Here is a 27,476-nt window from a genome sequence, read left to right as displayed (position 1 = left end):
GCCTGTGCCCTGTGTGCCCTGTGCCGCCATGGGCCCTGTGCCCTGTGCCACCGTGGGCTCTCTGTGCGGCCCCGCATGGCTGTGTGTCCCCAGGGTAGCTGTGTGTCCCCCTGTGTGCCTCTCTGGGATCTCTGCGTCCCCTGGGATGCCCATGTGTGAATGTTCCACGAGCCCAAGCCATGCCTGCCCCCTGCCCACATCCCCAAATCCCCACATCCCCACATCCCCAAATCCCCAATATTCCCCAATTCCCACACACCAGGCCCACGGCCCCAGGACCCGCGGGGCACAGCTGGAGCGCCACACCCGCCTGCCATGACATCCGAGGACAGCGGCGACACTCCGCGGGGCTGCAGGCACAGTCGGCCCCGTGGAGTCCCGGCCCTGCCCCCCGTGGGCGTTTTGGGGCCAAATCCCCACAAATCAGGCGCGGCGTGGCGGAACGTTGGTGCGCGGAACGTTCGAGTCGCGGCGCCGCGCCCCCGCCGGAGGTGTTCGCGGCCGGACCGGTCCCCCGGCGGCAGGTGAGGCCCCGCGGGGCGGCGGGAGGCGGCGGGGCCGGGGCGGCCCCGGGACGGCCCCGGGATGTCCCAGAGCCGGAGCGAGCCGGGGCCTGCTGCCCGCGGCCCGCTGCGCTCGGAGCCGACCCTCCTTCCCCGCGGGAGCCGCTGGCTGCGGGGCCTGCGGTGGGGCGGCCCCGGTTCCTCGGAAGCTCCGCGCGGTTTGTGCCAATTCCTGCTCCGGGATGTGCCGTGAGTAGGCTGCGGGCAGGGACCTGCAGGGGGGAATCCGCTCCCGAGTGAGAGGAGAATAACGCCCTGTGAGGGTGGGCAGGCCCTGGCACAGGGGCCCAGAGGAGCTGTGGGTGCCCCTGGGTCCCTGGCAGTGTCCCAGGCCAGGCTGGACAGGGCTGGGAGCCCCTGGGACAGTGGAAAGTGGGACTGGATGGGCTTTAAAGTCCCTTCCAATCCAAACCTTTCCCTGTTTTTTGTTTTGTGAGAAGGGAAGAACAGTCAGCATCTCAGGCATAATTTGATGCCTTTTCCAAGTCCCTTAGTTGCTTTATGATTTTCTAATAAAGTATTTTTTATTGTTTTCTAAGAATGCAGTATTTTTATCTCTGTTGTAGAAACAGCCAGGAATCCCTTTGTGTTCCCGTGCCTGTAAATGAGGAAAGGGTGGAATCCTGCAGGTCAGGCTCACCCTGGCAGCTACACAGTCACAGCTGGAGCCGTGATTATTCCTGTAATAACTCACTTTGGAACAGCTCAGAATAACTCCAAGGATCATTTTACTCCAGGGAATGCATTTTATGGCCTTTATGATGAGAAAGTGCAGAGGGGGGTGGCACAAAGTGCCCAGGGCTGTGCAGTGGGCCAGCTCCCAGTCTGCACTGGTCTTGTTGTGCTGGGAGCTGGGGAGAGCCCTCCAGCTGCTTTGAGATCTTCAGCCTGAGGAGGAGGAGGGCTTGGATTTCCCCTTCCAGGGGATTTGAACCTTCCCTTCCAAGGCAGCAGAGCCACATCTCTGCCCTGCCCTCACCTTCCTGTGGGATCCAGGCACAAACTTTGTTTCCAGGTGTGCTGTGCTGGAGTCTGAGGCACCAGTGATCCCTGAGCAGCAGGAGGGGATGGCAAACAGCCCCTGCATTTACCCCACATGTCTGCAGCCCAGCTCTGGAGCACCCAGCATTCCCAGGCCTGGCTGGAGGTGCTGCTGTGAATTGCTCCATTAAACACAGACTGCTGGGAATGGAGTAATCTGATTTTTGGAAGGAGCTGGAGGAACAGTGAGAGCGCTGAGAGCATCAGCCACGCTGGTCCTGGGCAAAACCAGCTTCCAGTTGCTGTCCCTCGTCATGCTCAGGGCATTGACAGCTTGCCATGGCCAGGGGTTCACTTCAGGGTGTGGATTAGGTCAGGTTTTTGCATTTCAGGTCTCCAGAGCAATGCAAAGACGTCACACGAGCTCTGCCTTGAGCTGCTTTGTTTTTTTCCATGCTGGTGGCAAATGTCAGGAGTTCCCACGCTCACCCCGCTCTGGGGCTGCAGCCTCTCTGCTCCCCCAGATGTTTCCACCCTAAATCACCAGCTTGTTTTGCAGAAGCAGAAATTGAGGTTGATTTGCAAAAGAAGATCTGAGCAGGGCCAGTGTCTGGGTGGGGAAATGCTCCGAAGGTGCAGGGGAGAGACCGCAGCGCTCACGGAAAATAAACTTGTGCAGCCTGGGCTGGGGCAGCCCTGATCAGCCCTGCCCTGGGGAGCTGCTGGGCTGGATGCCCTTTGTTCCAGCTCCTCCCCACACGGGGAAGCTGGGCTGGGAGGCTCTTGGAGCTGAGCTGCTCCACTGCTTTTTATCAAAAATAAAAGGGAAAATCAGGTTGTTATTGCCGGTGTCAGGGAAGTGTCATGGACACTCTCGGAGAGTGAGGGCTTGTCATCCTTTGGCTGCTTCCTCTTGTCGTGGAACCTCTCCAGGGATGTTTTGGTGCTGATTGGATTCTGTGCAGCAAAGCCCTCTCTCTCCTCTCTGCTCCCTGTTGCTGTATGGAGGGGGTGCTCCAGGCTGTGCAGAGGAGTTTAGGATTCTTCACAGAATTGTGGGATGGCTCGGCTTGGAAAGGACCTTAAAGCCCATCTCATTTCACTCCTTGCCTGCCAGCAGCCTGGGACACTGAAAGGTGTAAGGGGGTGGAACTAGGTGGGCTTTGAGGTCCCTTCCAACCCAAACCATTCTGGGATTCTGTGAAAGCTGGTTCATCATTTAAATTAGCTGGATTTAGGGGTTGGGGGCTGTGCCTCCTGTTCCATGGTGGCAGGACCCAGGGATGCTCAGGCTGCCCAGGATGTGGCAATCTGAGGCAGGGACATAAATAATACAGTGGATATTATTCAAATGAGGGCTGCCACTTTGTCTGGGTGGGAATAACCCCCTGGGTAATCCCTGCCCTGCTGATCTGCCATCGTTGCTTTCTGCAGAGTCGCTCCAGCCCGGCCGTGCTGGCAGGATGCTGCTCCCCCTGCTCTTCCCCCAGCGCTGCCGGCCCCTCCGCTGCCTCCTGCGGGACCTGTCCCGCTGCACATGGGATGGGAGCAGGGCTGGCTGTCCCCACAGGGCTCTGCACACAGCCTGGGCCCCCTGCAGCAGTGCCATCACCCCTGTGTTCACCAGGGCCCCGGCTTTTGGGGACAAAGTGGCCATCGTTGACCAGAACGGGGAGCACACGTACAGGGACTTGCTCAGCCGGAGCCTCCGCTTGTCCCAGGAGATCTGCAGGGTCCTGCAGTGCCCCAGCAGGGACCTGAAGGAAGAGAGGATCTCCTTTCTGTGCCCCAATGATGCCTCCTACGTGGTGGCCCAGTGGGCTTCGTGGATGAGCGGGGGCATAGCGGTGCCCCTGTACAGGAAGCACCCGGTGCCCGAGCTGGAGTACGTCATCCAGGATTCCCAGAGCGCCCTGCTCATCGCGGCCGAGGAGTTCCTGGGGAAAATAACCCCCAGTGCCCAGAAACTGGGAGTCCCTGTGCTGCCACTTCCCAAGTCTGGGGGTGGTGGATCCACGAGCCCTGCAGCCACGGAGGAGGGGGCCTTGCCAAACTGTTCCTCGTGGAAGGACAGAGGAGCCATGATCATCTACACCAGTGGGACCACGGGGAGGCCCAAGGGTGTCCTCAGCACCCACAAGAACGTGCAGGCTGTGGTGAGTGCTGCTGCCCCCCTGCCAGGCTCGTGCCAAGGTACAGAGTCTGGGAATCTGGAGGGGATTTGGGGTTGCAAACGCCTTTCCATTGCCAAATTCCTGCTGAGAGCTGTGGGGCTGCAGCTCTGGAATCCTCCATGCTTGGAAGGCGAGCACACAGCAGCGTGTGAGGCTCTCAGCCTTGGCCTGTTCGTGCTGCAGCTGCATCCCAAGGCAGGTGGATTCTCCTCCCTGCTTTCCTGGAAAGCAGAATGGATGAAAGCTGTTGTAAAAAACCTGATTTCTTTGCAGTTTGCTTTTCTGCCCTCTGACTAGTGGAGAATCTTTGCTCCTAATTGGAAAATATCTTAGCCCAGCCCAGTGCTGTGTGAAGCCTGTGCATTATTCAGCTCTGTATCCCCAAGGCAAAAAAATCCATTAGCTCTCAGAGCCAAAAGGAATTAAAAGTTTGAATAAGCCTGCTGACTGCCTCACCACTTGGTTATCAGTGCCTGCAATTGCCAGACTGCTGCCATTAGGGAAGGAGGGCAGGGAATGCAGGGGTGCCCTGAGAGCTGCTGCTGCTCAGGGTGCTCGGATCCTGCAGGGTCCCGACAGGAATGAAAGCCTTGATGGATGGAGCCAGGGCTTGGCTATATTGGGCAAAGAATCTGTTCCCTCACAAACATGCTGATTATTTGGGGGGTGGCCTGAACAGTCCCCATCCTTTGTGCTGTCCTGCAGGAAGCCTTAAAGCTGCTCGCTGCCCTGTGGATGAGGGTTCCTATGGGAGACACGACCAAATTCCGCTGCTCAGATGCTTTTCTTATTTTTAGGTGTCTGGAAATAAGCTTTGCAGTTGCCAGCACTGGGCTCTGAAGGGCATTGTTGACCCAGAAACCTGATAATTATCCCTTCAGATAATTATCCCTTCAGAGCAGAGTGTTTTGGAAGCTTGATGCTCTCATAATTTTTACTAACATGAAACCTACTTTCTGTTTAGCAGCAATTTCCTGCTCCTACTGATTATCCCTTACAGGTGCTAAAAGCCTGATGTCATCAGTGTCCTAACTATGGCAACAGAATTCTGGGAAAATTAGCTTTTTGATTACTATTTCTGCCAAATGTGCATGTGCAGCAGTAGATTAATATTTTTGTATGTCCTACTTAAAATCATTGTTGATATTTCTCAGTAACAAGGAAGGGCTTTGCTGCTTTAAAGACCCATCCAGACGTCAGGCTGAAGGTGTTCCTCTTGTGTTCTGCTGTTGTGATGGGAATTTTTCTCCTGCTGATCCTGAAGGAAAGATTTTGTGCCCAGGCAGGCCTGGCATTCCTGCCAGGGAGTTTAGGGCTTGAATGCCTCGGGAATACCTCAGGAAAATCTTTCCTCCTGCCCTAAGGCCATGCTGTTCGTTTTCTTCTGCAGACCACGGGGCTGGTTGAGAAGTGGGAGTGGAAGAAGGAGGATGTGATCCTGCACGTGCTGCCCCTGCACCACGTCCACGGGGTGATCAACAAGCTGCTGTGCCCGCTGTGGGTGGGAGCCACGTGCGTCATGTTCCCGGAATTCAACGCGCACACGGTGAGCCCAGGGGAGAGCCAGCAGCAGCACCCGGGCATTGCACTCAAAGCAGCTCTGGGAATGGGTTCCTAAGGAGTTCCAGCCCTTTAGCCACTGCCTGTGGGGGAATCACAGCAAAGGGAATTGGCTGGGTGCTCAGCCCAGGGTACGTGTGCCCTTCCAGAGGGTGCAGCTTGTGTAAGTGTGATGTTGGAGTGGGAATGCTGCTCTGCCTCTCCCAACCCTGAGGTCTGGGATGAGTGGACCCTTCTGTGCCCACTGAGAGTGTTTCCATCCAGAATTAGGGTTGTGGATTTTTTTTATACTGCTAGGAATGGTGGAAATAGTGGTTTTTCTCTTGGGTATTAGTGGTATGCTGCTTGCTGAATTCTTTAGTGATTTGCATTTCCCAGAATCCCCAAAACTCCAAGATTGGAAAAGACCTCCAAGGTCACCAAGTCCACCCTGTGACCACCATCCCCACTTTGTCACCCATCTCAGAGCACTGAGTGCCATGTCTAGTCACTCCTTGGACATCTCCATGGGTAGGGCCTCCACCACCTCTCTGGGCACCCCCTTCCAAATTTTCCCCTTCCAGTCCTACATCCTTAGTGTTTTGTATTGCATTACATGACAGAACACAGCCTTTTGAGTTTCTTGCTGCCCAGGTAAGGGAAATCCTGGTTTTCCTCACTTACATGGAAAGATGGCTCTTCTCTGTGGAGAAACAAGAGTTAACAGAGCTCTTGGGTTGGACTCAGTGATGTGAGAGAGAGTTCCAGATCCAGACTTTCTTGCAGCTTTTAGGAAAAGTGGCAGGAGGGAAACCTTACTGGACTGATGCTGTTAAGATGTTGTTTTCTATCTGAGCCAGGAAACACCAAGTGCCAGTGTTCTGCTCCTTTGTTCTCTGCAGCAGTGGCACACCGTGGGGAGAAGGGAAGGGACAGACAGCAGTAAAGGTGGAACAGGTTCTACATTTCCCAGCCCCTGGGATGCAGCACTGTCCATCCACATCTCCCAGTGTCCTGGGTGGTGTCTCCAGCGTCACTGTTAAGGGACGATCGGGTTTTCAGTGCTGCTGCTGCTCGGAGCAGAAAGGAAACAGAAGGGTGTTGTCACTGCAGAGTTCCCTGGAAAAGCCAAAGGAGCCTGTGCTGGATAACTGCCCAGGCTGCTCTCCCTGTCTGTGCTTATCCACATGCTGGGAAGGCTTGTCCCATGGGAAGGACAAAGTGCACAGGTGTGGGATACACCTGGGAGCCTCTGGCTGTGCTGCTGCCAGGTGAGGGCGGGCCCCGCTCCGACCCGAGCGACCGCAGGGCCGGGTGATTCTTCATGGCTCATTTCTGCTTCTCCGAGCAGCGGCCACAGAAAATGCACGCTTCCCTTTTCTGTCAGGGGGCTCTCACACCTGAGCACTGATCCTTTTTGGGGGGACAGCCCCGGAATCTCAGTGGGGCAGCTCTGCACTTCCAGAGTTGGTAGGATGCTATGGTAGAAGGCAGGAGGGTCCCTGGCTGCCATAGCCGGTGCTTTCACCCCAGAGATTGCTGCCAAATTGTGCTCCCCGCCGTTAGGGTGACCCCAAAGGCTCGGGGTGCAGCCGGGCTGTGCCGGAGCAGCGCTGGAGGTGCCGCTGAGAGGCGGGGCCGGCGCTGAGAGGCTGGAGCGGAGCCTCTGGAGGGCGCGGTGCTCCACGTCCTGTGCCACCGGTGATTGATGCTCCCTCGCACCCTTGCCTTCTCCTCTGCTCTCTCCCGACCGATGTCTGCAAATCAATGAGCTGACGTTGAGCGATGGGATCGGGATGGGGGAGCGGACCCCCATCCTGCCTGCTCTGATCGAAGCTCTCCCCAGATGTGGCACCAGGGACACGCGGGGACAGCGCCGGGGGCGGCCGCTTGACCCTGGAGCTGAACTCGGGCGCGGAGGGCGGCAGGCGCCGGGCGGGGCTCTCGGGGGCTCTTTGCTTCTCTGGTTTCTTTCATTCCCGTTATTTTTCCGAGGGCCTCCCGTGGGAGCTGCAAGTGTTTTGATCGACACTCCAAAGCGAGCACGGGAGGGTAAATAAGGCTTTCTCCTGGAGTTTATTGCAAGCTGCCTTTCAGTTCCACTCTATTTTCACCAGCTGTTTACAAAGTGCCCTTTGCTACTGCAATCAGCTTGCAGCAAAGCAGCAGTGGAGGATTTTGCCAAAGGAGCCCGAGTTTTGCCGTGTGCTTTTTTTCCTTGGCTGCACCTTGAGAAAGCAGCCAATTATAGTGTGATATAAAGAAACTCGACTGGCAGCTAAAACACTTGACAGGCTGATCAAAACAAGGCGAGGAACTTACTCTCAACCTGCTGCAGACATATTTAGCCTTGAGTGATACTGGCAAAGGTTCAAGAGAAACCGCAGCAGCACGCCCGATGTGTGTTTGGTTTCTAATCACTAACACTTCATTATACAAAATAAATACTTTATTATTACAGTGTTTATTAAATTACATAATTTGCGGCATGCCTTATAGTCGTGGATACAGATGGCAGTCTGGTTTTGGTGGTGGGAATAATGCTCTTTTTTTTTATTTTATTTTTTTTTCCCTGAGAAGACATTCCCAGCCCCAGACCACAGCTTGCTTGTCGTTCCCTGCCGTGCAGGGGTAGGAGGTGGCAGCTTTCAGACCTTTACGTCTGTTTTTGGGAGCTGTCCAAGGAAAGGTTAAAAATCAGGACTGTGGAGTAGCACAGTGTCCTGACCAACATCCTTCCTCTCACTAAAACAGCATCTGATGTCTGTGGCTACTGCTGAGGCCATGACAACTCATTAAAGTGTGCTGAGGTGCCTCAAGCGTGAAAGTTGCTGCATAAAATCAGACTCTTTTTATTAAATGAGGACATCCATTACGCTGCACTAGCTACTGTACATGTTATAATTCACTTTATAGCACCATCTGTTAAGACTGTCTTGCTTAAGCTTTTCGTAGCATTTTTTTATTGCAAGTTATTAAAAAATATGGCTGCATCTATTAATCATTTATTAATAAAGGGTTTATAAATGGACCCTTAGTTTCCAGAATTAGTCGACTCGTACGTGATGTACCGAGTCCCTGGTGCTCGTGCTCCTTGGGGTGCACTGTCTTCACAGGGGGCCCCTGGGAGCACATCCAGTGCTCCTGTCTGTGCTTCTGGGGTTGGGAATGGCAGGGATGGCTGTGGGGGGAGCCTTCAGCACAGGTGAGTGTGGAGCAGGCCGGAGAACAGCAGTGAGCCCGAGGGGTGTTCTGCCAGCAGCTGTGTGGGGCATGGCTGGCTGTGATGTTACTGGTTTGTTGTTTCATTGGTTTTCAAGGGTGAGAAGTGTGAGGGCAGAAACCTCCTCTGGAGCCAGAGCAGGCTGCAGCCTCAGCATCCCTGTGTGATCCTCCCTCCATAACCTGCTCCCAGGCTGAGTTTACTCTTTCAGCTGCACTGTTCCTGTTTGCATTTCTCAGCTGCTGCTGACCTGTCCCAGATGCTGGAGTAGGAATTTCTTGTCCAGGAGTAGGGGTTTTAAAGGTGCTGTGTTTGTACAAATTTTGTGCACTTTGGTGAGCAGAGGAGAAGAGGTGAATGTCTCTGTTCAGGAAGGAGTGCAGGGGGAGCCTTCTCCTCCTGGCCAAGTGCTTTTGGAAGGCTCTGAGCATCACCAGGCACCCTCTGGAGAGTCCATTCCCAGTGACTGTCTCCCTCCATCTCCCTCCCTGCATCAGTTGAGGCACAGCCTGTGGTGGGACTGTTGCTCCATGGCAATGTCAGTGAGTCTGGAGAGACAGACCTGGGGAAGCCAAGTGTCCCCTGTGCTTGCTGTGACAGTCACACACTGGTGTCCCCATTCCAGACCAGGCACTCCTTGGACAGGACCATTTTGGAGCAAATGGTGAGGTCAGTGTCTGGTTTGTAGGATCCTCTGCTGTGGTTTTTGGACCAAAAGGATCCATTTTGGGCTTGAACAACAGGAAGAGCTTGTCTTTGCCTTGGACACCCCTGATCTTGCCTCAAGGGGAAGATGTTCTAATGGCAAAAGGTTCCCTGTCAGCTCTCTGCGTTGTAAACACGAGAGCAGATCCTGGGAGGTTTTCCAGTCTCTTGTGCAGAGTGGGAAATAAGAGTACTGAAGAACCTGAAGGAAGAAACTTGCTGTGCTGAGTGATGGGAGAAGCTGATGGAAATCTCCACTCTGGGTGACCCAGTTGTGGCGTGTGCTGCCCGCTCAGCTCTGCTGGGCAGGTTTGAGCTGTGATGTGCTGCCTGTGCAGTGACAGCCCTGGCTGTGCCCTGCAACCCCTTCCATGATGAATATGCCAAGATGCAGATTTCCTGCCCTGCAGTTCCAGGAGCTGCTGTTTCAGTGCCAGCCTCGCTGCGTGTCTGACTTAAGGTGCTCCGAGGATCAAGCCCTCTAAAAACCATGCCCTGTTTTGCAATGTCACACTCAAAGCCGTCAAAATAATCTTGTTTGGAGCCTTCTTTCTAGGGAAATAGGAATGCTGTGTGCCCAAAGGTGGTCTGTGATTCGGGACAAGCTTTCCCTGGTGTCCTGTCCCCTGTGGCACTTTTCCCTGTGGTAGGAGGGAGCCACAGGCCTGGCGCAGGATGAGTGGGAGCTGTTGCTCCGGGGTGCTGCTGCATCGTGTGCTCACAGCCCCGAATTCCTGAAGGCCAGGGCTGTATCTGGGAGCAAACTTTGTCCTTGTCACTGGTGTTCTTTGTGTGAGCCAGGCTGGGCTGGGTGCTGGGGCTGTCTACCTTGGCTGGGCTGCCCAGGGACATCCAGGGCTCAGCAGTTGCTGTTGCCTGCGGGAAGGAGAAGCGTGCACTGCACTGAGCCTCTCCCCTGGATCTGTCACTTCTGCAAACATCACTCTGGGCAGCTCTTTTGGTTTATTTTTAAAAGAAAAGCAAATCCAAGCAGAGGAGCCTGAGCTCCAATATCCAGGCACGCTGGGGATCGCGGCCCCCATCCAGTTTTAGCTGGAGAGAGGCTGAAAGTCTTTTCATCTGTTAATGGGAGGCTTCAGAGGAGTAATTTTATTTCAGACTCAAAGAGGAGTCGGTGGAGGGAGGAGCAGGTCACTAGTGAATGGATTATGTTTGATCACTTCTCACAGACCTGGCTTTAAAAAGTTAGAGGTTTTCTTTCCCATCTCCCCAGATCTGCCGTCTGTCCTCAGCATCTGTTCCCAAGTAATGGCTTTTGATGTGTGTGGGGAAATATAAAAAATGGAACCAGAGCCTGTCATATTTACTTATATTTCCAGGTCCCAGGGAAAGCACTTGCTCCTTTCAGTATGCCTCCAGCATAGGAAGGGTTTAAAAGCTTCAGCCTGGAATGCAGAGGGGCCATCAAACTGTGCTGATGAATAAATGATTAAAACCAGAGTCACACAGAGCACAAACAGTTTGGGGTTATAACAAACATGAGACGAAGCCACCGAGGGCCTCATTTCTCTTTGAAGAGAAGAATGTTTCTCCCTCTCTGCATATTGGTCGTGAAGTGTTGGAGGCTCAGTCCCTGGGAGAGAGCAGAGCTCTCCTTGGTGCTCTCCTGCCTCATGTGCCCATCTGCTTTTCTGGGATAATTTGGTGTTGGATGCGTGTGCGTGGTCCTGCAGTCCCTTGGCTGCTGCTGTTGAGTTACAGGAGCTTCCCACCCTTGTGTTTGGCACAGGATCTCACCAAAGAAGCAGCTGCTTTGGCCGCAGCCCTGTTGCTCCCACAGACATTCCAAAAATCACCAGCATCCCTTTTCCTCGATGGTGCTTCCCACATGGCAGCAGTCAGCGCTAAACACAGACCCATCTCCCTGAGCAAGAGGGAAGTAAAGGGCTGAGTTAACCTTGCATTAGAGGCATTGTTATTTTTGAAAAGGTTTGAAAAGATTCAATTACAACTGAAAATGGCACAATAATTTTACAGAAGAGAGGAGCTGTTGTGTCTGTCAATAGAGGCTGCACCGCGGGCTGGCTGTGATCCGTTTGTGGGCTGATGGAAAAATCCATGCTGATATTTGCTTCCTTTACAGCTTGTAGCTTTTCTGACTGGTTTTGGGAATCTTCTATCAGCCAAATTCTTACATGGTTTAGCAGGTAACTGGGTTTGCCACTGTTTCTTCTCCTTTTGCATGAGAAGATGCCCAAGTATTGGATTTGGTGTTTCTGGCTGGTTCAGGGCATTGCACATCTCCCTCTCTAAAGGGAAAAGTTGTTGCCTTTTCTCTGTGCTCACATATCTTCCTTCAGGTGATCTTAGCAGGGCTGGGGGCTGGTTGGGAAGGTTGCTGTATGGACTGACCATCCTCACTCACCATCTGTGTGCTGGGAAAAATATGTGGGAAAAAATCTCCCAGCTGTGCCTTGCTGTGCTTGTTTTGTACCCACTGGTGTCATTTTCTCCTTTTTTTTTTGCCTGTAATGATGGCAAAATCCCACTGGCCAGCTCATGATATGCTTTTGAGCAGTGGGAGGGGAGGAAAATCAGGAATGTAACGCTGACAGGAAGGCTCTTGGGAACATTAGGTCTCCCACTTCTCTGCTGGCACAGGCAGCCCTGACCTGAAGCATTTGCTGCCATTATTGCTGGTGGGAAGCTTTATCCACTCTTGCTTTCTTGCAGTGAGAAACTTTTTATTTCTAGCCCTTGGTTATCTTAAAAGGAATCTTGATCCATCTCCTGAGCATATTCCACGGGAAGGCTGCTGCTTCCCTTTGCAGAGCCTGGCAGCCCTGGCACACAGTGCCGTGTTTGCTTCCCAAATGCATGGCTCTTCAAAAGCACTTGGAGGTATCAGGTGAGCACAACAAAACGGAGCACTGGTCTGCCAGTGCCCTGTGCACGGGGAATGAATGTGGTGACAGTGACAGGGGCATAACCCAGGGGATGGACGGTGCTGCTCCAGGCCCGGCGCTGTCGGAGGGCGCTGGGTGCTGCAAGGACAAAGCTGGGGCCTTGCACGGGCTTGATTGATTAGTGCCAGGTAACGAGGCTTTCCCAGACCCTTCTCTCAAAGCCTGCAGTTACAGTTGGAAGCCAGGAATAGCTGCTCCAGCTGGCTGGGCAGTGCCAAGCCCCCCAGCCAGCTTGGGCTCTGCGGAGCGCTCGGGGCTGCCAGCTTTGTGCCACGGCTTAGTCCTGCTAAAACACATGGGAAGGATCCAGATTTGGCTGAGCAGGAGCAGAGCAGGTGGAGAGGTTTGGCTGTCAGCAGATCACCCCAGCAGCTGGTGGCACAAATCCAAAGGCAGCTGCTTATCCTCAGGAAGGGGCTGTTGCTGGGTGAGCTGGACTGACACAGGAAAGCTGCTCCTGTGGCTGCAGTGCAGGATTTTATCTAAGGCAGGGGTTGAGCTAGCGTGTGGGGACAGGGAACTCTGGGGTGCAAGGGAGACTTGCTCTGTTTAGATGGGTTTGGGGTTTTTCAGATCCAAAGTCATGTGACAAAAACTCTGCTGCATGGCCAGACTGGAAGTCTGCCTGCGCTCCCACAGCTGCTCAGGACTTGGGAAGGCAAAACAAAATCACACAGCAAGGACTGAACAACCCCTGAGCATCTGTTTCCCTTCAATCCCCTCAGCACAGTCTGGTCCCTGCTTGCCATCACACGTCCTTCCCTGCCCACAGCAATGGCTCTGGGGAGCACCAGGCTGAGGAGAGCAGATCCATCCAGCCCTGGCTTTGGGGAGGTCCTTCTCCATCCTGCTGCCTAGAATGGGAAAGATGGTGGGGGAAGAGGGGGCTGGGAAATGATGCCTTGGGGTTTAGCTTTTCTGTTTTTCAGGTTCTCTGCTGCCTGGTGTGTAACACTGAAACTTCCTATGAGGTGTTAGTAGGTTCTCTTCACAGGGTAGTTGGACAAAACAATCCCTTCCCAGCTGGAGAATCAAGGACAACCATCACCCAAAAAAGCACAAAGAACAGTGAAGAGAAGGGGACAAGCCAGGGAGTTGAGACTTCATGACCTGGAACTGTAATTGGACAGTTGAACCCAATACAGAGATGAACCAAAACTTATAAAAGTGTAAAACCTTGTGACTGGGATCCGTCTTGAATTCAACCTGGGTGTAGCCCTGGCCAGGCTCTGGGGCTGCCCAAGGTGTGTCCTTTTAAAGCCTTGCAGTAAATACCTCTTTTGTCCATTTAGCTCTGTCTAGTCTCTGTTCCAGACCAGCCTCTCAAGGCATCACTTCAAACATGGGGGAGGTTAGACCCCTGTCAATGCAATTTTACCTAATCTGGCTGGTAGGGGGGTTTCTGCAGGGACTGAAATGTTCCCTCTCTGGATGTATCCCCCATCAGTGCAGGAAGTCACATCCCAGTTCAGCTTGCCTTTCCCAGGGCATCTTGCAGTGCTCGTGTCCCACCTGCTGGGCTGTGCAGTGGCTTTGGACCTTGTGCATTCATCTCTCCCCAGCGAGGGCCAGCCCTGGGCTGGGAGGCAGCGTGAGCTCCCTCCTGTTGGGTGGGATGGTGCCTCTGTGGACGTGTCCTGCTCTGTTAACCACGACCACCCGGTGCTGGGAGGGTTTTTTTGGGAGCTGATTGTTCTGGAGCAGCGGAGTGTGAGCTGCGGGGGGAGGCGGCGCGGGCGCAGCCAAGGAGAAAGGGATGAAAGGGAGCAGAGCGAGCAGAACGGAGGGAAGGGGCAGAGTGACAGCATGAAGGAGAATCCCTGGCTCACCTTCAATCAATGCCTGCCTCGCCTGGCTCGTGTGCAGCTGAGCGTGCGCAGGGAGCGCCGAGGCAGCGCTCGGTGTCAGGAGCTGTTAGGGAACGCATTTGTCACCGGAGGGCAGCGACCGCAGCGCGGGGACAGCAGCGGGGGGCTCTGATTTATTGATGGCTGTGCTTCGCTCCTGCCTTGGCGAGAGCTTACCTGGCAGGGAGAGGGCTGAGGTGTGGAGCAATGGGCTCAGGTGTGACCGTTGTGCCTCTGAGCCGTGGTTGGATCCCATCCCCGAGGTGTTGTTGTCCACATCCCAGCAGAGCAGGCTGCTGGAATTGCCCCCATTCATAGTTCCCACAGGTCAGCAGGAGTTGCAGCTGAAGAACATTATTCCCACAGGGAACATTCCTCTCAGGAAGAGTGTGGCTGGGGTAGTGGCCCTCCTGCAAAGCTGCTGTCTGCTGCTGCCCCTGTGCAGTCTGAAGGCTCCTCTGAGCTCCCCAGGAACATGGCTCTCTGTGCCTCACCATTTTCATGGAGTCTCACTCCCAGTGCCTGATCTCCCTCTTCCCAGCTTTGCCTCAGAGGTTGAAGTCCATGGGCTCCAAGCTGTGTATTGTGTATCAGCTGTGGGCTGTGTCTTTCCAAAGAAGAGCTCCCATGCTTTGGAAAACTGGTGGCTGTGTGCAGCCTTTGAAGAGCTCTGCATGATAGGGGAATGAGCTGGTTCTGCCACAAGCTTCCATCTTCGTGAGCAAATTCCTGGCTGCAACGTGACAGGACTGACAAATGCCATTTCCATCATCTTGAGAGTGATGGTGGGTGGGGGATCCACTGGTGGGATGAGAGATGAACGTTGTGCCTTGGGAAATAAGGGCACAATGAAAGTTGGAGTCTTGTTTTGGACAGGGCTGGGGGCACACAACAGCTTCCGGCTGTACTCCCAAGAGATCTTGGATAGCAAAGGTGTATTTTCATCCATGTGTGTCCCTTCCTTCCTAGGTGTGGAAGAAGCTCCTGAGCTCCCAAGCTCCCCGTGTCAATGTGTTCATGGCAGTGCCCACCATCTATGCCAAGCTGATGGAATATTACGACGAGCATTTCACCCAGCCCCAGGTGCAGGATTTCATACGTGCCTTTTGCCAGGAGAACATCAGGTGGGTGAGCTGTGGGCAGGGGCTGCTGCTGGCTCTCTGGGTGCTCCAGGTTTTCCTTTCAGCATCACCTCTTTCAGTGCAGGCTGTTGTGCTTTGGTGTCTCTGTGACAAGAACAAGGGTGACATGATTTAATTATGAGGCACTCTTGCATGGGAGAGCCAGAAGGGGCTCATTATGTGTCACCCTGTGTAACACATGGCTGAGGGCTTTGTCCTGCAGCCCAGGCTTGTACTCCAGGATCTCTTGTAAGAGGCTGTCCTGGTTAGGTTAAACCCCATATCAGGCTGAGAATGTGAGGGACATCTTTGGTCCTGGTTAAAAGGACTTTGGGGCTGCAGGTTTTATGCAGAGCTGTTTGTGCCCCCGTGTCAGGCTGCAAATTCCCTGGAGCAAAGGTGCTCCCAGATACTCTCTTACCTGGCCTTTCCCTGTGCAGGTTAATGGTGTCAGGCTCAGCAGCCCTGCCTGTGCCTGTCCTGGAGAAGTGGAAGAGCATCACGGGGCACACCTTGCTGGAGAGGTATGGGATGACTGAGATTGGGATGGCGCTTTCTAACCCTTTGCATGGAGTCCGTGTCCCAGGTAGGAGTCTCCAGGGGTGCCCCCGTTTGGAGGCGTGTGCTGGGAGTGCTCTGGGGTGTTCTCTGCCCATGAGTGAGGAGAGGCCACGCTAGGAACAAGGCTGCTGGGAATTGGCACTGGGGATTCAGGACGTGGATGTGTGGGAAGGGGCTGCTGGGTTTCCCAGAGATCAAAGCTGTGTGTGCAGAGCTGGCAGTGGTGCCCACTGGCCTGGCCAGGCTGGCACACTCCAGACTGATGCTCTGCTACTTCCAAAATCTTAGTGAAGTGATGGAGTGTTTCTTCAGCTCCTACTGCCTGGAGTTGTATTTCTGGGTGGTGTCACACAGGATTCTCCACACAGCAGTGCTTGTCCAACCCATCAGTGCTGAGCACTCAAAATAGGACGTCTGCTCACTCTTATTTTAGTGCCTGTTTCTTGCCTCTTCAGGAATTCAAAATTGTCACACCTCGCTGTACACTCTGGGCCTGTTCTCTCCTTGTCTTCCCCCCCTTCTCTGAGCTACACTTTGTGATTCCTCTCCATAGCTGTACTTTCTGGAACCTAGAAATAAATTGATCTGAGACACTGCAAATGTAAAATGCCCCCACTCTCCCTGTGGTTGGAGCGTGGCCATCTGTGTGCCCACCCTGTGCCACCTGCCTCCCCACAGGCTGTCTGTGCAGGCATGGCACCATATGCAGCCTCCTGGGGAACTGGTGTTACCCCAGAGGGGGTCCTGGGTGTCACAGCTTCCCACAGCACCCCAATCCCATGGGATGCAGGAGCTGGGTCCTGCAGGGGTGGCACAGGGAGAGGAGAAGCCAAAACTCCCCCTCGTTGACTCCTCAGCCTGAGAACAGCTTGAAACACAAACTCTGTTTTACTTTTGCAGGGTAACTGTCATTCCCTCACCCCACCTCAGCCAGTTTTATCTTCCTCCAGCAGCCCCATCCCTGCAGGCAGGAGAGGGAGGCAGGCAGGAAAAACAAGACTCCCATCTGCAGGGAGCTGTGTGTGAGCCCCACACCCCAGGGTGACAGGGCAGGGATCCTTGCACTGTCCCTGGGTTATATTTGCTTTTTATTGATTTTCGTGAGGGAAAAGGAATGGAGACTCCAGAAATTTCCCAGGGGACTAAAAGAGAAAAGGAATAAGACTGAAAGTAGCGTGGCAGTGCACAAGCTGGCATCCAGAAGGGCAGCTCCTGCCCCAGAGCTGGTGGCTGTGCTCCTGAGGCATCATCCCTGTGCATCCTGGGGTCTGCAGGGGACTTGGGGACTGTCACTCCAGCCCCATCCAGGGGCTCCTGCAGCCCCCCAGAGGGGAGAGAAGTGTCTCATGAAGGTGGGGATCAGCAAGAAGCCGTACAGAAATGAGGCTATAATTGAATAGGCTTGATTAATTTAATTCAGGAAGTGTCAGCTGGGAAGCAGATGGGTGAAGCTGAGGCATAATTTACTGGAGCTGTGAAAAAGCTTTTGATCTAGTGCCCTGTTAGGGGCTGGGTAGGAGGTCACCAGGTACCACAGAGATCCCAGAGGCAGCTGATGGTGGGCTGGGAACAGGGGACATCTGCCAGAGGGTCTCTCCTGGAGTGGGAGCAGCACATGACCTTCTCCCCTGCTTTGACCTGTTGGAGTGAGCCCAGAGGAGGCAGGAGGAGGGTCAGAGGAATGGAGCACCTCTGCTGAGAGAATTGGGATTGTTCAGCCTGGAGAAGGGAGGGCTTTGGGGTGACCTAATTGAGGCCTTCCAGTTCCTGAAAGGACCTACAAGGAAGATGGAGTGGGACTTTGGACAAGGGCCTGGAGTGACAAGACAAGGGGGAATGGCTTCACAATTAACTTTAGGTTTAGATTGGATATTAGTAAGAAATTCTTGGCTGTGATGGTGGTGAGGCCCTTCTCTGGGTGCCCAGAGCAGCTGTGGCTGCCCCTGGGTCCCTGGCAGTGCCCAAGGCCAGGCTGGACAGGGCTGGGAGCAAGCTGGGACAGTGGAAGGTGTCCCTGCCCATGACAGGGGGTGGAATGAAATGAGCTTTAAGGCCCTTTCCAAACCATTCTGTGACTCATGAGCCTCTGAGGAGAGATCGTGGGGCTTCCCTTGCCCTCTTGCAGACACTTGGTGTGGCAGGAGAAAGGTGAGTCCTTGGACCCTGCCCATCCTGCCCGTGTCCCCAGCGATGTCACCAGCAGTGTGTTCCCCACTCTCCACCCACAGCACAGGTCTGAAGGGGCCGGGATGGGGTGTGGGAGCTTTAATTTCCAGAAACAGCAAAGATGAAAGATTTGAAAGATAAATGTTTGCTTGTATATGGTTAAAACCCTGCTTAAAATGCCTCTGTTTTCACCAGCTCTCATTCTAATCCCCCCTGGTGCTGTTACTGTGAAGGGAGATGAATAATTCATGGCCGGAGAATGCCTCACTGGGCCTAATCACCACTTTAATTGGAGGTTTAGATCAGAGGCAGCTAATAGCTGCTACAGCGGGGACTCCGTGTATTGTTGACAGTGAGATCCTTGAGTGCCTTATCGTTGGCCTGCTCCAATCCTCCCGGGACACAGCAGCACCAGCTACCCAGATACCGAAGGACACAGAGCACGGGGCCAATTAAATTTATCTGGGAAGAGCTGACAACTTTTTTAAACAGAGGAGAGGGGGTGAAAGCAGAGCGGTGTCACCCCCTCCTGCCTGCGGCGCGGTGACACCGCGGGCGAGGTGCCAGCATTGCTTAACATCCAGGAGTCTGCAAACTGGAGGGATGCAGAGGGGAAGGAGCAGAGATTGCTCCCCAGTTTCCCCTCAGGATTATGGCTGGGGGAAAAAGGAAGCCAGTGCAGAGTGTTGACCCCTTTTGATCACCCCAACTGTGGCTTGATGAAGGCAGGACCTCCTGGGCTGCTCCTTTGGGAGCGGGCCCAGATTTCTGCTGACCTGTTGGAGTTGGCACAGGGTGTGTTTTGACACGGTGGATGGGCCTGGGAAGCTCCAGTCATTGTTTTTGCACAAATTCTATTAATCCTGTCAGGTTTGTGAAGCTCTAATCGATGGTAGGGGCTTTTTCAGCCTTTACAGATGTTGATTTCAAAGTTTGTCACTTTTCCTAAATACCAGAAAAGCTTCTCCAGACAGAAACATAAGGAAGCAGCTCTCCACCAGGGACTTGTTTTACATGCTGGTTTTATTTCAGCCAAGTAGGAGAGGAGCTGGTGGGGCTGTGTTAGTAACTGTGATCTGAAGCACTGTGTGGGGAACATGTCACCTCCTCTGTGCCAGCCCTGTGCTGATCTTTGGTGTCTCATTCCCAAGGGCTGGGACCAGCAGTGGGCACTAATCCTGGAATCCTGCTGCCCATGAATCTCTGCCCGTTTCCATGTTGAGGTCAGCAGCTTGCATCCAGGGAAGGAGCATCTTCCAGGAAGGCACCTGGGTGATCTTGATTTGAAAAATTGCAAGGCTGTGAGAGCCCCTGGCAGTTCCTTGCATTGGTTTCTGCTCCCTCCGTGAGCTTTCCAGGACTGACTCTGTGGTGCCTGCCCACAGACGTGCCATGTTTTGTGGGCAGATTGGAGTCTGTTCACACACAGTTTTTCACCCTGGAGAAACTGTTCCCACAGAAGTCTAGAAGGTGGCTCCAGCAACCTTCCATGCAACACTGAGGGTGTTTTCTGTGACTTGTTAGTTGCTTTGAGGCCTCTTGGAGCCTCCCATGGCAGGTGCAAGATTGTTTATAACACATATGGTGTGATTTTTAGGGTTGTCCTGTGCAGAGCCAGGAGCTGGACTTGATGATCCTTGTGGGATCCAACTTCTGTGATTCTCTGATTCCATAAATACCTCAGCACTGTACCTCAGGACACTTCTGGCTCGTGGCTCCCTCCTTGCCCTGCTGCAGCCCTGTGTCTCTGATTCCTGGCAGTGTTTGGCCTGGAGGTGGGAGCAGCCCAGGGGTGCTGGTGGTGAGGGGAGGACGTGCCTGTGCTGGCTGACCAGAGTGCCAAAGGCAGTTCTGAGCAGAGCAGCCACGGATCATGGGGCTGCCACGTCGCTTTGTGTTTATTTCCAGCCAGATTTGCTAATTGTTCGGGTAGTTTTGCTGCAATAAAATCTCACTCCCTCATAGCCCATCTGCTCCTGGCTGATCCTGCAGGGATGCCATAAATCTGGGCTACGACGACATATCCATTTCCATGGCAACTGACCAATGTAGCAGACAAAATCATGATGTCACAGATAGCAGATCTCCAGGGCTTCAACAGGAGAGTGAGACCAGGACAGGGAAAATGCCACTTGAACCCAAATGCCTGAAATACGAGCAACAAGAGGAAGACAGGTCCTGCACTCCCTGCTCTAGTGAATTCCCAGTGTCAAGGTGATTCTGCAGACCTGGAAAGCATCAACTGGAGGCACCTCAGGGTAAAAAATTGATCATCCTTTAAAGAGCACAGTTACCAATTTATAGAATCACAGAATGGTTTGGTTTGGAAGGGGTCCCTCAGCTCTTCTGTTCCATCCCCCCTGCCCTGGGCAGGGGCACCTTCCACCAGCCCAGGCTGCTCCAAGCCCCATCCAGCCTGGCCTTGGACACTTCCAGGGATCCAGGGGCAGCCACAGCTTCTCTGGGCACCTGTGCCAGGGCCTGCCCACTCTCACAGGGAAGGATTTCTCCCTGATATCCCATCTAACCCTGCCCTATGGCAGTGGGAAGCCATTCCCCCTTGTCCTGCTACTCCAGGCCCTTGTGAAAAGTCCTTCTCCAAATGAAACTCAGTCCTGCTGAGCCACAGGTTGCTCTGAGCTGCTGTCCCTCTCCCTGCTCACAGGGGGTGAAGGTCACAGGCCCCATTCTGTCACAGGAATGAGAGGCCATCGAGAGGCCGAGTGAGACCTGCTGAGATCTGCTGCCCATCCCACAGGTCACAGGAACAGAGCTGCCCTCTCTGCTGAGCTCTGAGGTGCTCCCCAGCAAGAACAGGCCCTGAACTTTGCCAGGGAGTGGGAAAGCTGCAGGATGGGGAGCTCTGGGTCCCAGATGCAGCTTGGACCTCAGTAGTGATCGTTGTGACACTGTGTCAGCTCCTTGGCTTTGAAATTAAAACCTGTGGAAGAACAGGGTGGATTTGATCCCTGCTTTTCTCCTGTGATGTTTTCTATCCAGTCTATTGATGTCTCCTAAAACTGAGATAATCCCTGACAATTCTCAGCTGTTAAGCCTTTGCCTCCCTGTCAGGTGCAGGCTGCAGAGGAGCCGAGTAATTGCTGTGCTCTTGCTTTTTACAGTTTTGTGTAGGTTTTGTAGTGCCTTTCTTTTTTTTCTTTAAACAAAAAAAAGCAGCAGCAGCTTCATTCCCGAGCTCTGAAGAGGTGCAGATGTATTCAAAGAGTGGCCAAGAGGGTCTGTTCAGGGCTGGAGACACGTTTGTGTTCAGAGGCATTCCCAGCACTGCCTGCTCTGACCCACAGTGGGATCGGCGCCTTCCTGGAGGGATACCCGCAGCTAGGAAGTCCTTTAGGCCAGCACAGCCTGCAGGTGCCATTGCTAGAGGAGCAGCTGCTGTTTGCATCCCTGCCTGTGTGCTTTCCCTGCTGTGCCCCATGTCCATGCTGCTGTCCCCCCAGGTTCCGTGGGCACCCCGCTGCCCGGCGTGGCAGTGCGCATCGCCAGCGAGACCCTGAGCGGCGGCGCCCGCTCCTACACCATCCACGCCCAGGGCGATGAGAACTGCACACAGGTACTGCCTCCTTCTCCTCCACTGCTTCACTTTGAAAAGGTCTCCTCTCAGGGAAAGGTCTCTCCTTCCCAGCCTCTGAGAGGCCGAGGCTTGTGCTGCTCCTGCTCCCAGAATTCAGTGACAGTTTGTTGTACTTGTTGGTGGGTTCCTGTAGCCGTGGTGCTTTATGGACTGGACAAGTGCTGTCCGTACAATCATGGAATGGACAGGGTTGGAAGGGACCTCAAAGCCCATCCAACCCCACCCCTGCCATAGGCAGGGACCCCTCCCACTAGCCCAGGGTGCTTCAAGCCCCAGTGTCCAGCCTGGCCTTGGACACTGCCAGGGATCCAAGAGCAGCCACAGCTTTCCTGGGCACCTGCGCCATCCTCACAGGCGAGAATTCCTTCCCAATATCCAATCTAAACCAATTCTATTCCACTCTGAACACCAGGTCTAGTGGAAGATCCCTGCCTGTGGAATGAGATGAGCTTTAAGGTCCCTCCCAACCCAAACCATTCCATGATTCTGTGCTTGGAAGGACAGGACTGGTGGCCTTGGGGGTTGCACTCATTTTGAAACAGCACTGGGGGAAACCCGTCAGGTTTCCATGGAAGTCAAGCTCCATGCTGAGCTCCACATGCTACCTGCCCCTGCAGTTCTGGTGTGCCAGAGGTCAGGTATCTGGGATGGGAACCGTAATCTACCCCAGTGCTGGGTGCTGAGTGTTCCCTGCTGCTGCAGCAGCCCCAGCCCAAGGTCCAGGCCGCCTCTTGCCCCAGAAGTGGCTGAGCAGGGTCTGCATTCCTGCCCCCTCCCCTCCACACCCTTACTGTGGGTGTTGTGCTGCTCTGCTGATGTCTGGGCTTGGCTGAGCAGATAAATGCTGTGTGACAGGAGTGACCCCAGCAGTGACACCGCTTGGGTGGGACACAGGCAGGAGTGAGATTCAACCTGAAACAGGTTCCTTTGCTCATTCCCCTGGGAAATGGCTTCTCATCCAGCCACCTACAGGCTGAGGGTTTGAAAGGGCTGTGGCAGAGTCACTGCTGGTGTAAGCACTGCTGAGAGGCTCAAGAAAATCTTTTTTTGTCTAAATTATCTGGTGGCAGGTGGAGGAGCCAGCAGGATCACAGGCAGCCCCGTGGGTGGGCTGTGCTCAGGTTGTGTTTTGTGTTCTGATGCTGTAAGAGCTGGATCCACCCCAGGCTTGTAAAACAGCCCAGGGGACAGCTGAGAGGGACCACAGATTGTGGCTTTTATTAAAAAAAACCCTCTTTGCTGCTCTTACTTTGTGTCACTGCTGTGGCATGGCCGAGCAGTGGGCAAAGCAGGAGGGTCCTCATGTCCTGTTTTTGTCACTTCCTGGATGTGTGTTATATTTCACAGGTTTGTCCTCTGATCCCAGAGTTGGCTCTTGGCCTTTTTTTTTCCACTTGTGTGGAACTGAGACATGAAATATAACGTGTCCCTTTTAATAATGATCCTATAATGCTTTTTTCCCCTCAGGGATCCCTGGGCGCTTTACAAATTAGGTCTCAGACACGAGAATCCCCGAAGTGCAGCTCCTTCCAGGATGAAATGTGGATGTTGTTCTACAGAATTATGAGAGGAAAAAATATGGAATGTTATTTTTTCTGCTCAGTACTCTTTCCCCTTCCTTCTCATTGCGCTGAGTGACCAGAGAGGGGGAGCCCAGTTGATCTGTGTCTGGTGCTGGAAGCCCAGCACCTCCCCAGGGCTTCACAGAGCTGAGATCCACATAACTCTCCTCTTTCCTCTGGCTTCAGGCTGCTTGGGTTTATTTGGGGGGCAGAGGAATTGCCCTTTATCCTGGTGATTTCTCACCTGCACCCTGCAGTCCCCAGTGTGGTCCATACCCAGAGCTCACAATTCTTGCAGGAGCTCCCACCAGTGCTGGCCTTGGCTCCCTGCCCCTTGCTGATGGTTCACTTTCCGTCAGGCTCTCCCCTGGGGACCTTTAGAAAGTTCTGGTGAATTCTCAAGTCATCAGCAGGGGAGGGTGTGGGGAGGTGGTAATTTGCCTCTGAGCATTGGCTCATGGGTTGGTTCCTCTCTGAAAAGCTGTCCCTATCTCACCCACCATTCCTCTTGTCCCAGTTTAACTGGGAGTTTCTTCAGGCTGAAAGGGAGAGCAATGGTCCCATCTGTTCAGGCCACCCTAGGAGGCAGTGGCTGGCTGGGATCCTCCAGGACATCCACAACATTTCCAGGAGCAGAGCAGAGCCAGCTGCCTCTGTCCCTGGGACTGTCACAAGGTGGGAAAAGCAGTCCCTGCTCCCAGCATGTGTTGGCACAGATGGATGAGTGGAGATGCCAGGAGTTTGGAGTTTGTGTGCCCTGGGCACGGAGTGTGACTTTCCCTGGCGTGACCAGGTGGCAGCCATGGTGACAACACCTCTGCTCCCAGGGATGCTGGAATTCCTGTGCCTCACACCTGCGGTCCCAGGCAGAGCCTCACCTGCTCAGTGCCCGCCCCAGCCGTTGCTGCTGGCACTGTGTGCATCATGCTTGGTTAATAATTCATGTCAGCAGAGACAACCTCAGTGGAATTTATTTAAAATGAGGCGGATCTGACAGTCCGACTGCTCCTCATGCCCCAGCAGCCCAGGAAAGGCCCAGCTTTGTTAAAACCAGCTCCTCCACGGCACAGGGGCTGGCCCAGGGATGGTGTCACCCTGCCTGTGCCGCCAGATAACCCCGTGGCCTTTCCCTTGCCTCCTGTGAGAAGGATGAACAAATCCTTCCTCACCTCCCTCCCAGGAGGGCTCTGAGCCTTCTGCTGGTTGAGGGCTGGAGGAGACTGAGGGGAGACCTCAGGGGTCTTGAGTGTCCTCAGGAGGGGCAGCAGAGGGCTCTTCCCTCTAGTGTCCCCTGGGGACAGCACCCAGGGAGTGGCTGGAGCTGTGCCAGGGAGGTTTAGGTTGGATATCAGGAAAGGTTTTTCCCCCAGAGGGTGCTGGCACTGCCCAGGCTCCCCAGGGAATGGGCACGGCCCGAGGCTGCCAGAGCTCCAGGAGAGTCTGGGCAATGCTCTCAGGGAATACCAGGGTGGGATTGTTTGTGGTGTCTGTGCAGGGCTGGGGTTGCATTGATGATCCTTGTGGGTCCCTTCCAGCTCAGGATATTCCGTGATTCCGCGATTCAAGCCCCATGGGGCTGATCCAGTGGGATGCTGAGCACCCCAGCAGGAGTTGGGCTCTGAGCCATCTCTCCCCCCGGGCTCCTAGGAGCAGGTGATCTCTGTGCCGGGGCTGAGGCATCCTCAGATCAGTCTGCGAGGCGTTCACACCTCGGCTGCGCCTGCAGAGCCCTCGCTACAGCGAGCAGAGAGCGCTGCCCTTGCCGAGGGAATTGCGCGCGGAGCCCCGCAGGGTCAGCGCCTTCCCCGCCCGCGCTGGGCTGGCTCCTGCCTCCTGCTCCCCCCTCAGCCGGCGTTCTCCGAGCTGTTCCTTCCCCACTAACACCGTCTCTGCCTTTCCTCTCGTGCCGGTGCCCTTTGGACATGTGCGATCCGAACAGGAGCAGAGGAGGAGGAGGCGGTGGCAGGAGCAGGGCGCTGGGGAGTGTTCCTGCTCTGCCATCCGGTAACTGCCTGAGCTTGCGGCAGGGGACCGCTGTAATTTGCAAAGCTGGTTCCTGGCACACCCTGAAGATCAATAATCTACTTAGCTGAAAGTTTGCTGGATCTCTGTTCTGCCCTGCATTTTCTCCCATCCCTTGATTGGAGATTTCTTTTGGATTCCTTTCCTTCAGTCTCCTCTCAGGAGCCCTGTGCTCTGTTCATCCTGTTTGCTCAGGATTTCAGCCTGTCCTGTGCTGCTTCCTCTGGGTGTTGTGTACCCGGGGCTGCCAACACCCACATGAGGTGCTCCAGCCTGACGCATCCCCTCTGCTCTGGCTGCTCCAGCCAGGGCTGTGCAGCAGCCTGGGGACACCTGTGACAGGCCAGCAAGGCCAGCAGGTGACAGTGCCATCCGAGTCACAGCTCCAACTGTGTCCTCACTCCTGCCTGTGCAGGGCTGGGGGATGCAGAGCTGTCCCATGCAGAAGTGCTGCTCTGGGAGCCCTGGGAGAAAGGCTTCTCCTCCTACATCACTGGGAGCAGAGCTGTGCAAGTGGGTGTGAGGGACAGCACAGCTTGGCCTGCCCTGGGTCATCCCACATCCTGCTCCTGGAGCCACTGGCATCCAGAGAAGTTCCTCAGCTCCCACCTTCCTTAGGCAGCTGCCTGCTGAGCCCATCTGACCCTTCAGGCTCAGTAATCCTTACCCACAGCCCGGGGTGCTTCTTCCCATGGGGTGTTTTCCCCTGAATTTTTGGCAGCTCTCCCTGTGGCTGTGGTGCCCAGGAAAGGGTTACAGCTCTCCAGCTCTGAAACGTTTCAGTTTGCTTTGTTCAGTGCAATGCATATTTCATACGCTCAGCTTCCCAGCTGGCAGAGGCCTGGAAACCCTGCAAGCTGTCGGGTATTGTCTCTCTCCTTCTTCCCTTGTTTGTTTGTTGGCTTTTTTGGGTTGTCATTTTTGTTGGATTTCTCTTTTTTTTTTTTTTTTTCTTTTTTCTTTTTCATCATTCCCAAATTGCTCTCTCTCACCAAAGCCCATCCCTAGTGCTGACAATGGGGGGCTATCAATAGCTAAATGGCTTCCCAGCTGTAGCCGAGGCAGGGCTGCAGCCAGGGCTTTTATGGCGAGCAATTTCCTCGCCGAGGCTGCGGAGGGAGCGTGGGGACGGCCGGCTGGCAGGAGCTGGCAGCAGGAGGACGCCGTGCCACGGGCCTCCCCCCCTTCCAAAGGTTGTAATTATCTCGTTTATCCATATGCAAGCTGTCGTGCTGGACGGGAACCGGCTCGGCTGTGGCCGTCCCTCCCGAAAGCCACCAGCATCTCTGTCCCCTCCTCCCCGCGCCCCCCGTGGCTGTGCCATCTGCTCCCAGCTCGCTGCTGCTTGCCAGCGCCTCGGCGGGGCTGGGGGCAGCTGCCTCTGTCCCCCGTGGTTGTGACTGCAGCTCTCGGCTGTCGATGTCCCTTAGAGGGGACCAGGGGTGGCTCCGCCTCGCTCGTGTTCATCCCAGATCTCTTCAGAGCCCGTGGGGTGGTGCCCACTGAGCTGCCAGGGTCGTCTTGGAGGACTGGGCACACCCTGGCTGCTGCCCCTTGTTGGTAGGGGTCTGGGGACTTGGGGTATGAGAATCCCTGTGGGAGTCTCCTCAGCCATCCAGGTGTCCCAGAACAGCTGGTGAGGCTGCAGCTGGCCCTTCTCCAGAGGCCAGAGATGGGCATGTGCCCCCTGTGCCTGGCATTCCTGAGAATGGCCAGTCCTGTCTCTGCCTGTCCCAGAGGAACAACTGAAGGAACACTTGGATTGTTCCTGTCCTATCCCATTCAGGCCTCAGCCTAGACCAGTTCATTCCTTGTTCTCAGTGCTCCTGCACTTCCAGAGCAGCTCTCCTCCAGTTTTTTGTTGGTTTTCTTATCCCTGCTCCATCCCATCCTCATGTATTGGTACCTGGATGGTGAACTTTACCTCCAGCATCCCCAGTCCGTCTCCCACGAGGAGCTTTCCCTCAGCTCCATGATCCCTTCCATCAGGCAGTGTGGGGAATGTGTTGTTGAAGGCAGTCTGGATTAGATCTGCAGCTTTTCTTCTCGCTGCAACCCCAACCCTCAGGATTTCTGGCACAGTCCACCTTTGATAAAAACACTCTGCATTTATTCCCATTTTCCATTTGCCTCAGCTCCTTCCAAAGCCCTCTCAGTGCTGGACACTGCACTTGTGTGTGTTCCTGGTTTGTTTTTTTTTTTTTTTGCCATATTTCTCTCATCTCCTCAGCATCCTGTTTTGTGTCCTGACCAAGTAATTCAAGAGTCTCCACTTTGTTGCCCAGGCTGCTTTTGTTCCTGTATAAACATTTTAGCAGCTTCTCATTGATCACATGCTGTTCCTTACTCAACTCAGGCATTGATTCCATTCTCAGATGTATTTATATCTCCTTCCTTCTTTCTGTCTGCCCTCTGTTTTTTTGGTTGTTTTTTTGTTTTTTTTTTTTTAATTTGTGGCCATAGTTCTGTTTTATTTCTTCCTGGTAGTAA

At 54.3% G+C, this 27,476-nt stretch overlaps 1 protein-coding gene across 3 annotated transcripts in view; it reads left to right on the top strand.

Moving 5' to 3' along the window:
• The first annotated feature begins 502 nt into the window (after window positions 1-502).
• Window positions 503-27,476, top strand: part of ACSF3 (acyl-CoA synthetase family member 3) — a 50,978-nt gene continuing 24,004 nt past the window's right edge. Inside the window, exons 1-6 of one of the 3 annotated variants that reach the window (XM_084215232.1) lie at window positions 503-524; window positions 2,979-3,700; window positions 5,109-5,264; window positions 14,929-15,083; window positions 15,521-15,666; window positions 21,269-21,381. In XM_084215232.1, coding sequence (XP_084071358.1) covers window positions 3,008-3,700; window positions 5,109-5,264; window positions 14,929-15,083; window positions 15,521-15,666; window positions 21,269-21,381 — 1,263 coding nt within the window. In that variant the 5' untranslated portion in view covers window positions 503-524; window positions 2,979-3,007. Of the gene's footprint in view, window positions 753-2,978; window positions 3,701-5,108; window positions 5,265-14,928; window positions 15,084-15,520; window positions 15,667-21,268; window positions 21,382-27,476 lie in introns of all 3 variants that reach the window. The other 2 variants (XM_084215234.1, XM_084215233.1) reach the window with 2 other exon arrangements.

Source organism: Fringilla coelebs, assembly GCF_963513975.1.
Source record: "Fringilla coelebs genome assembly, chromosome: 14".
NCBI lineage: Eukaryota > Metazoa > Chordata > Aves > Passeriformes > Fringillidae > Fringilla > Fringilla coelebs.
This window is presented reverse-complemented; position numbering and strand designations above follow the sequence as displayed.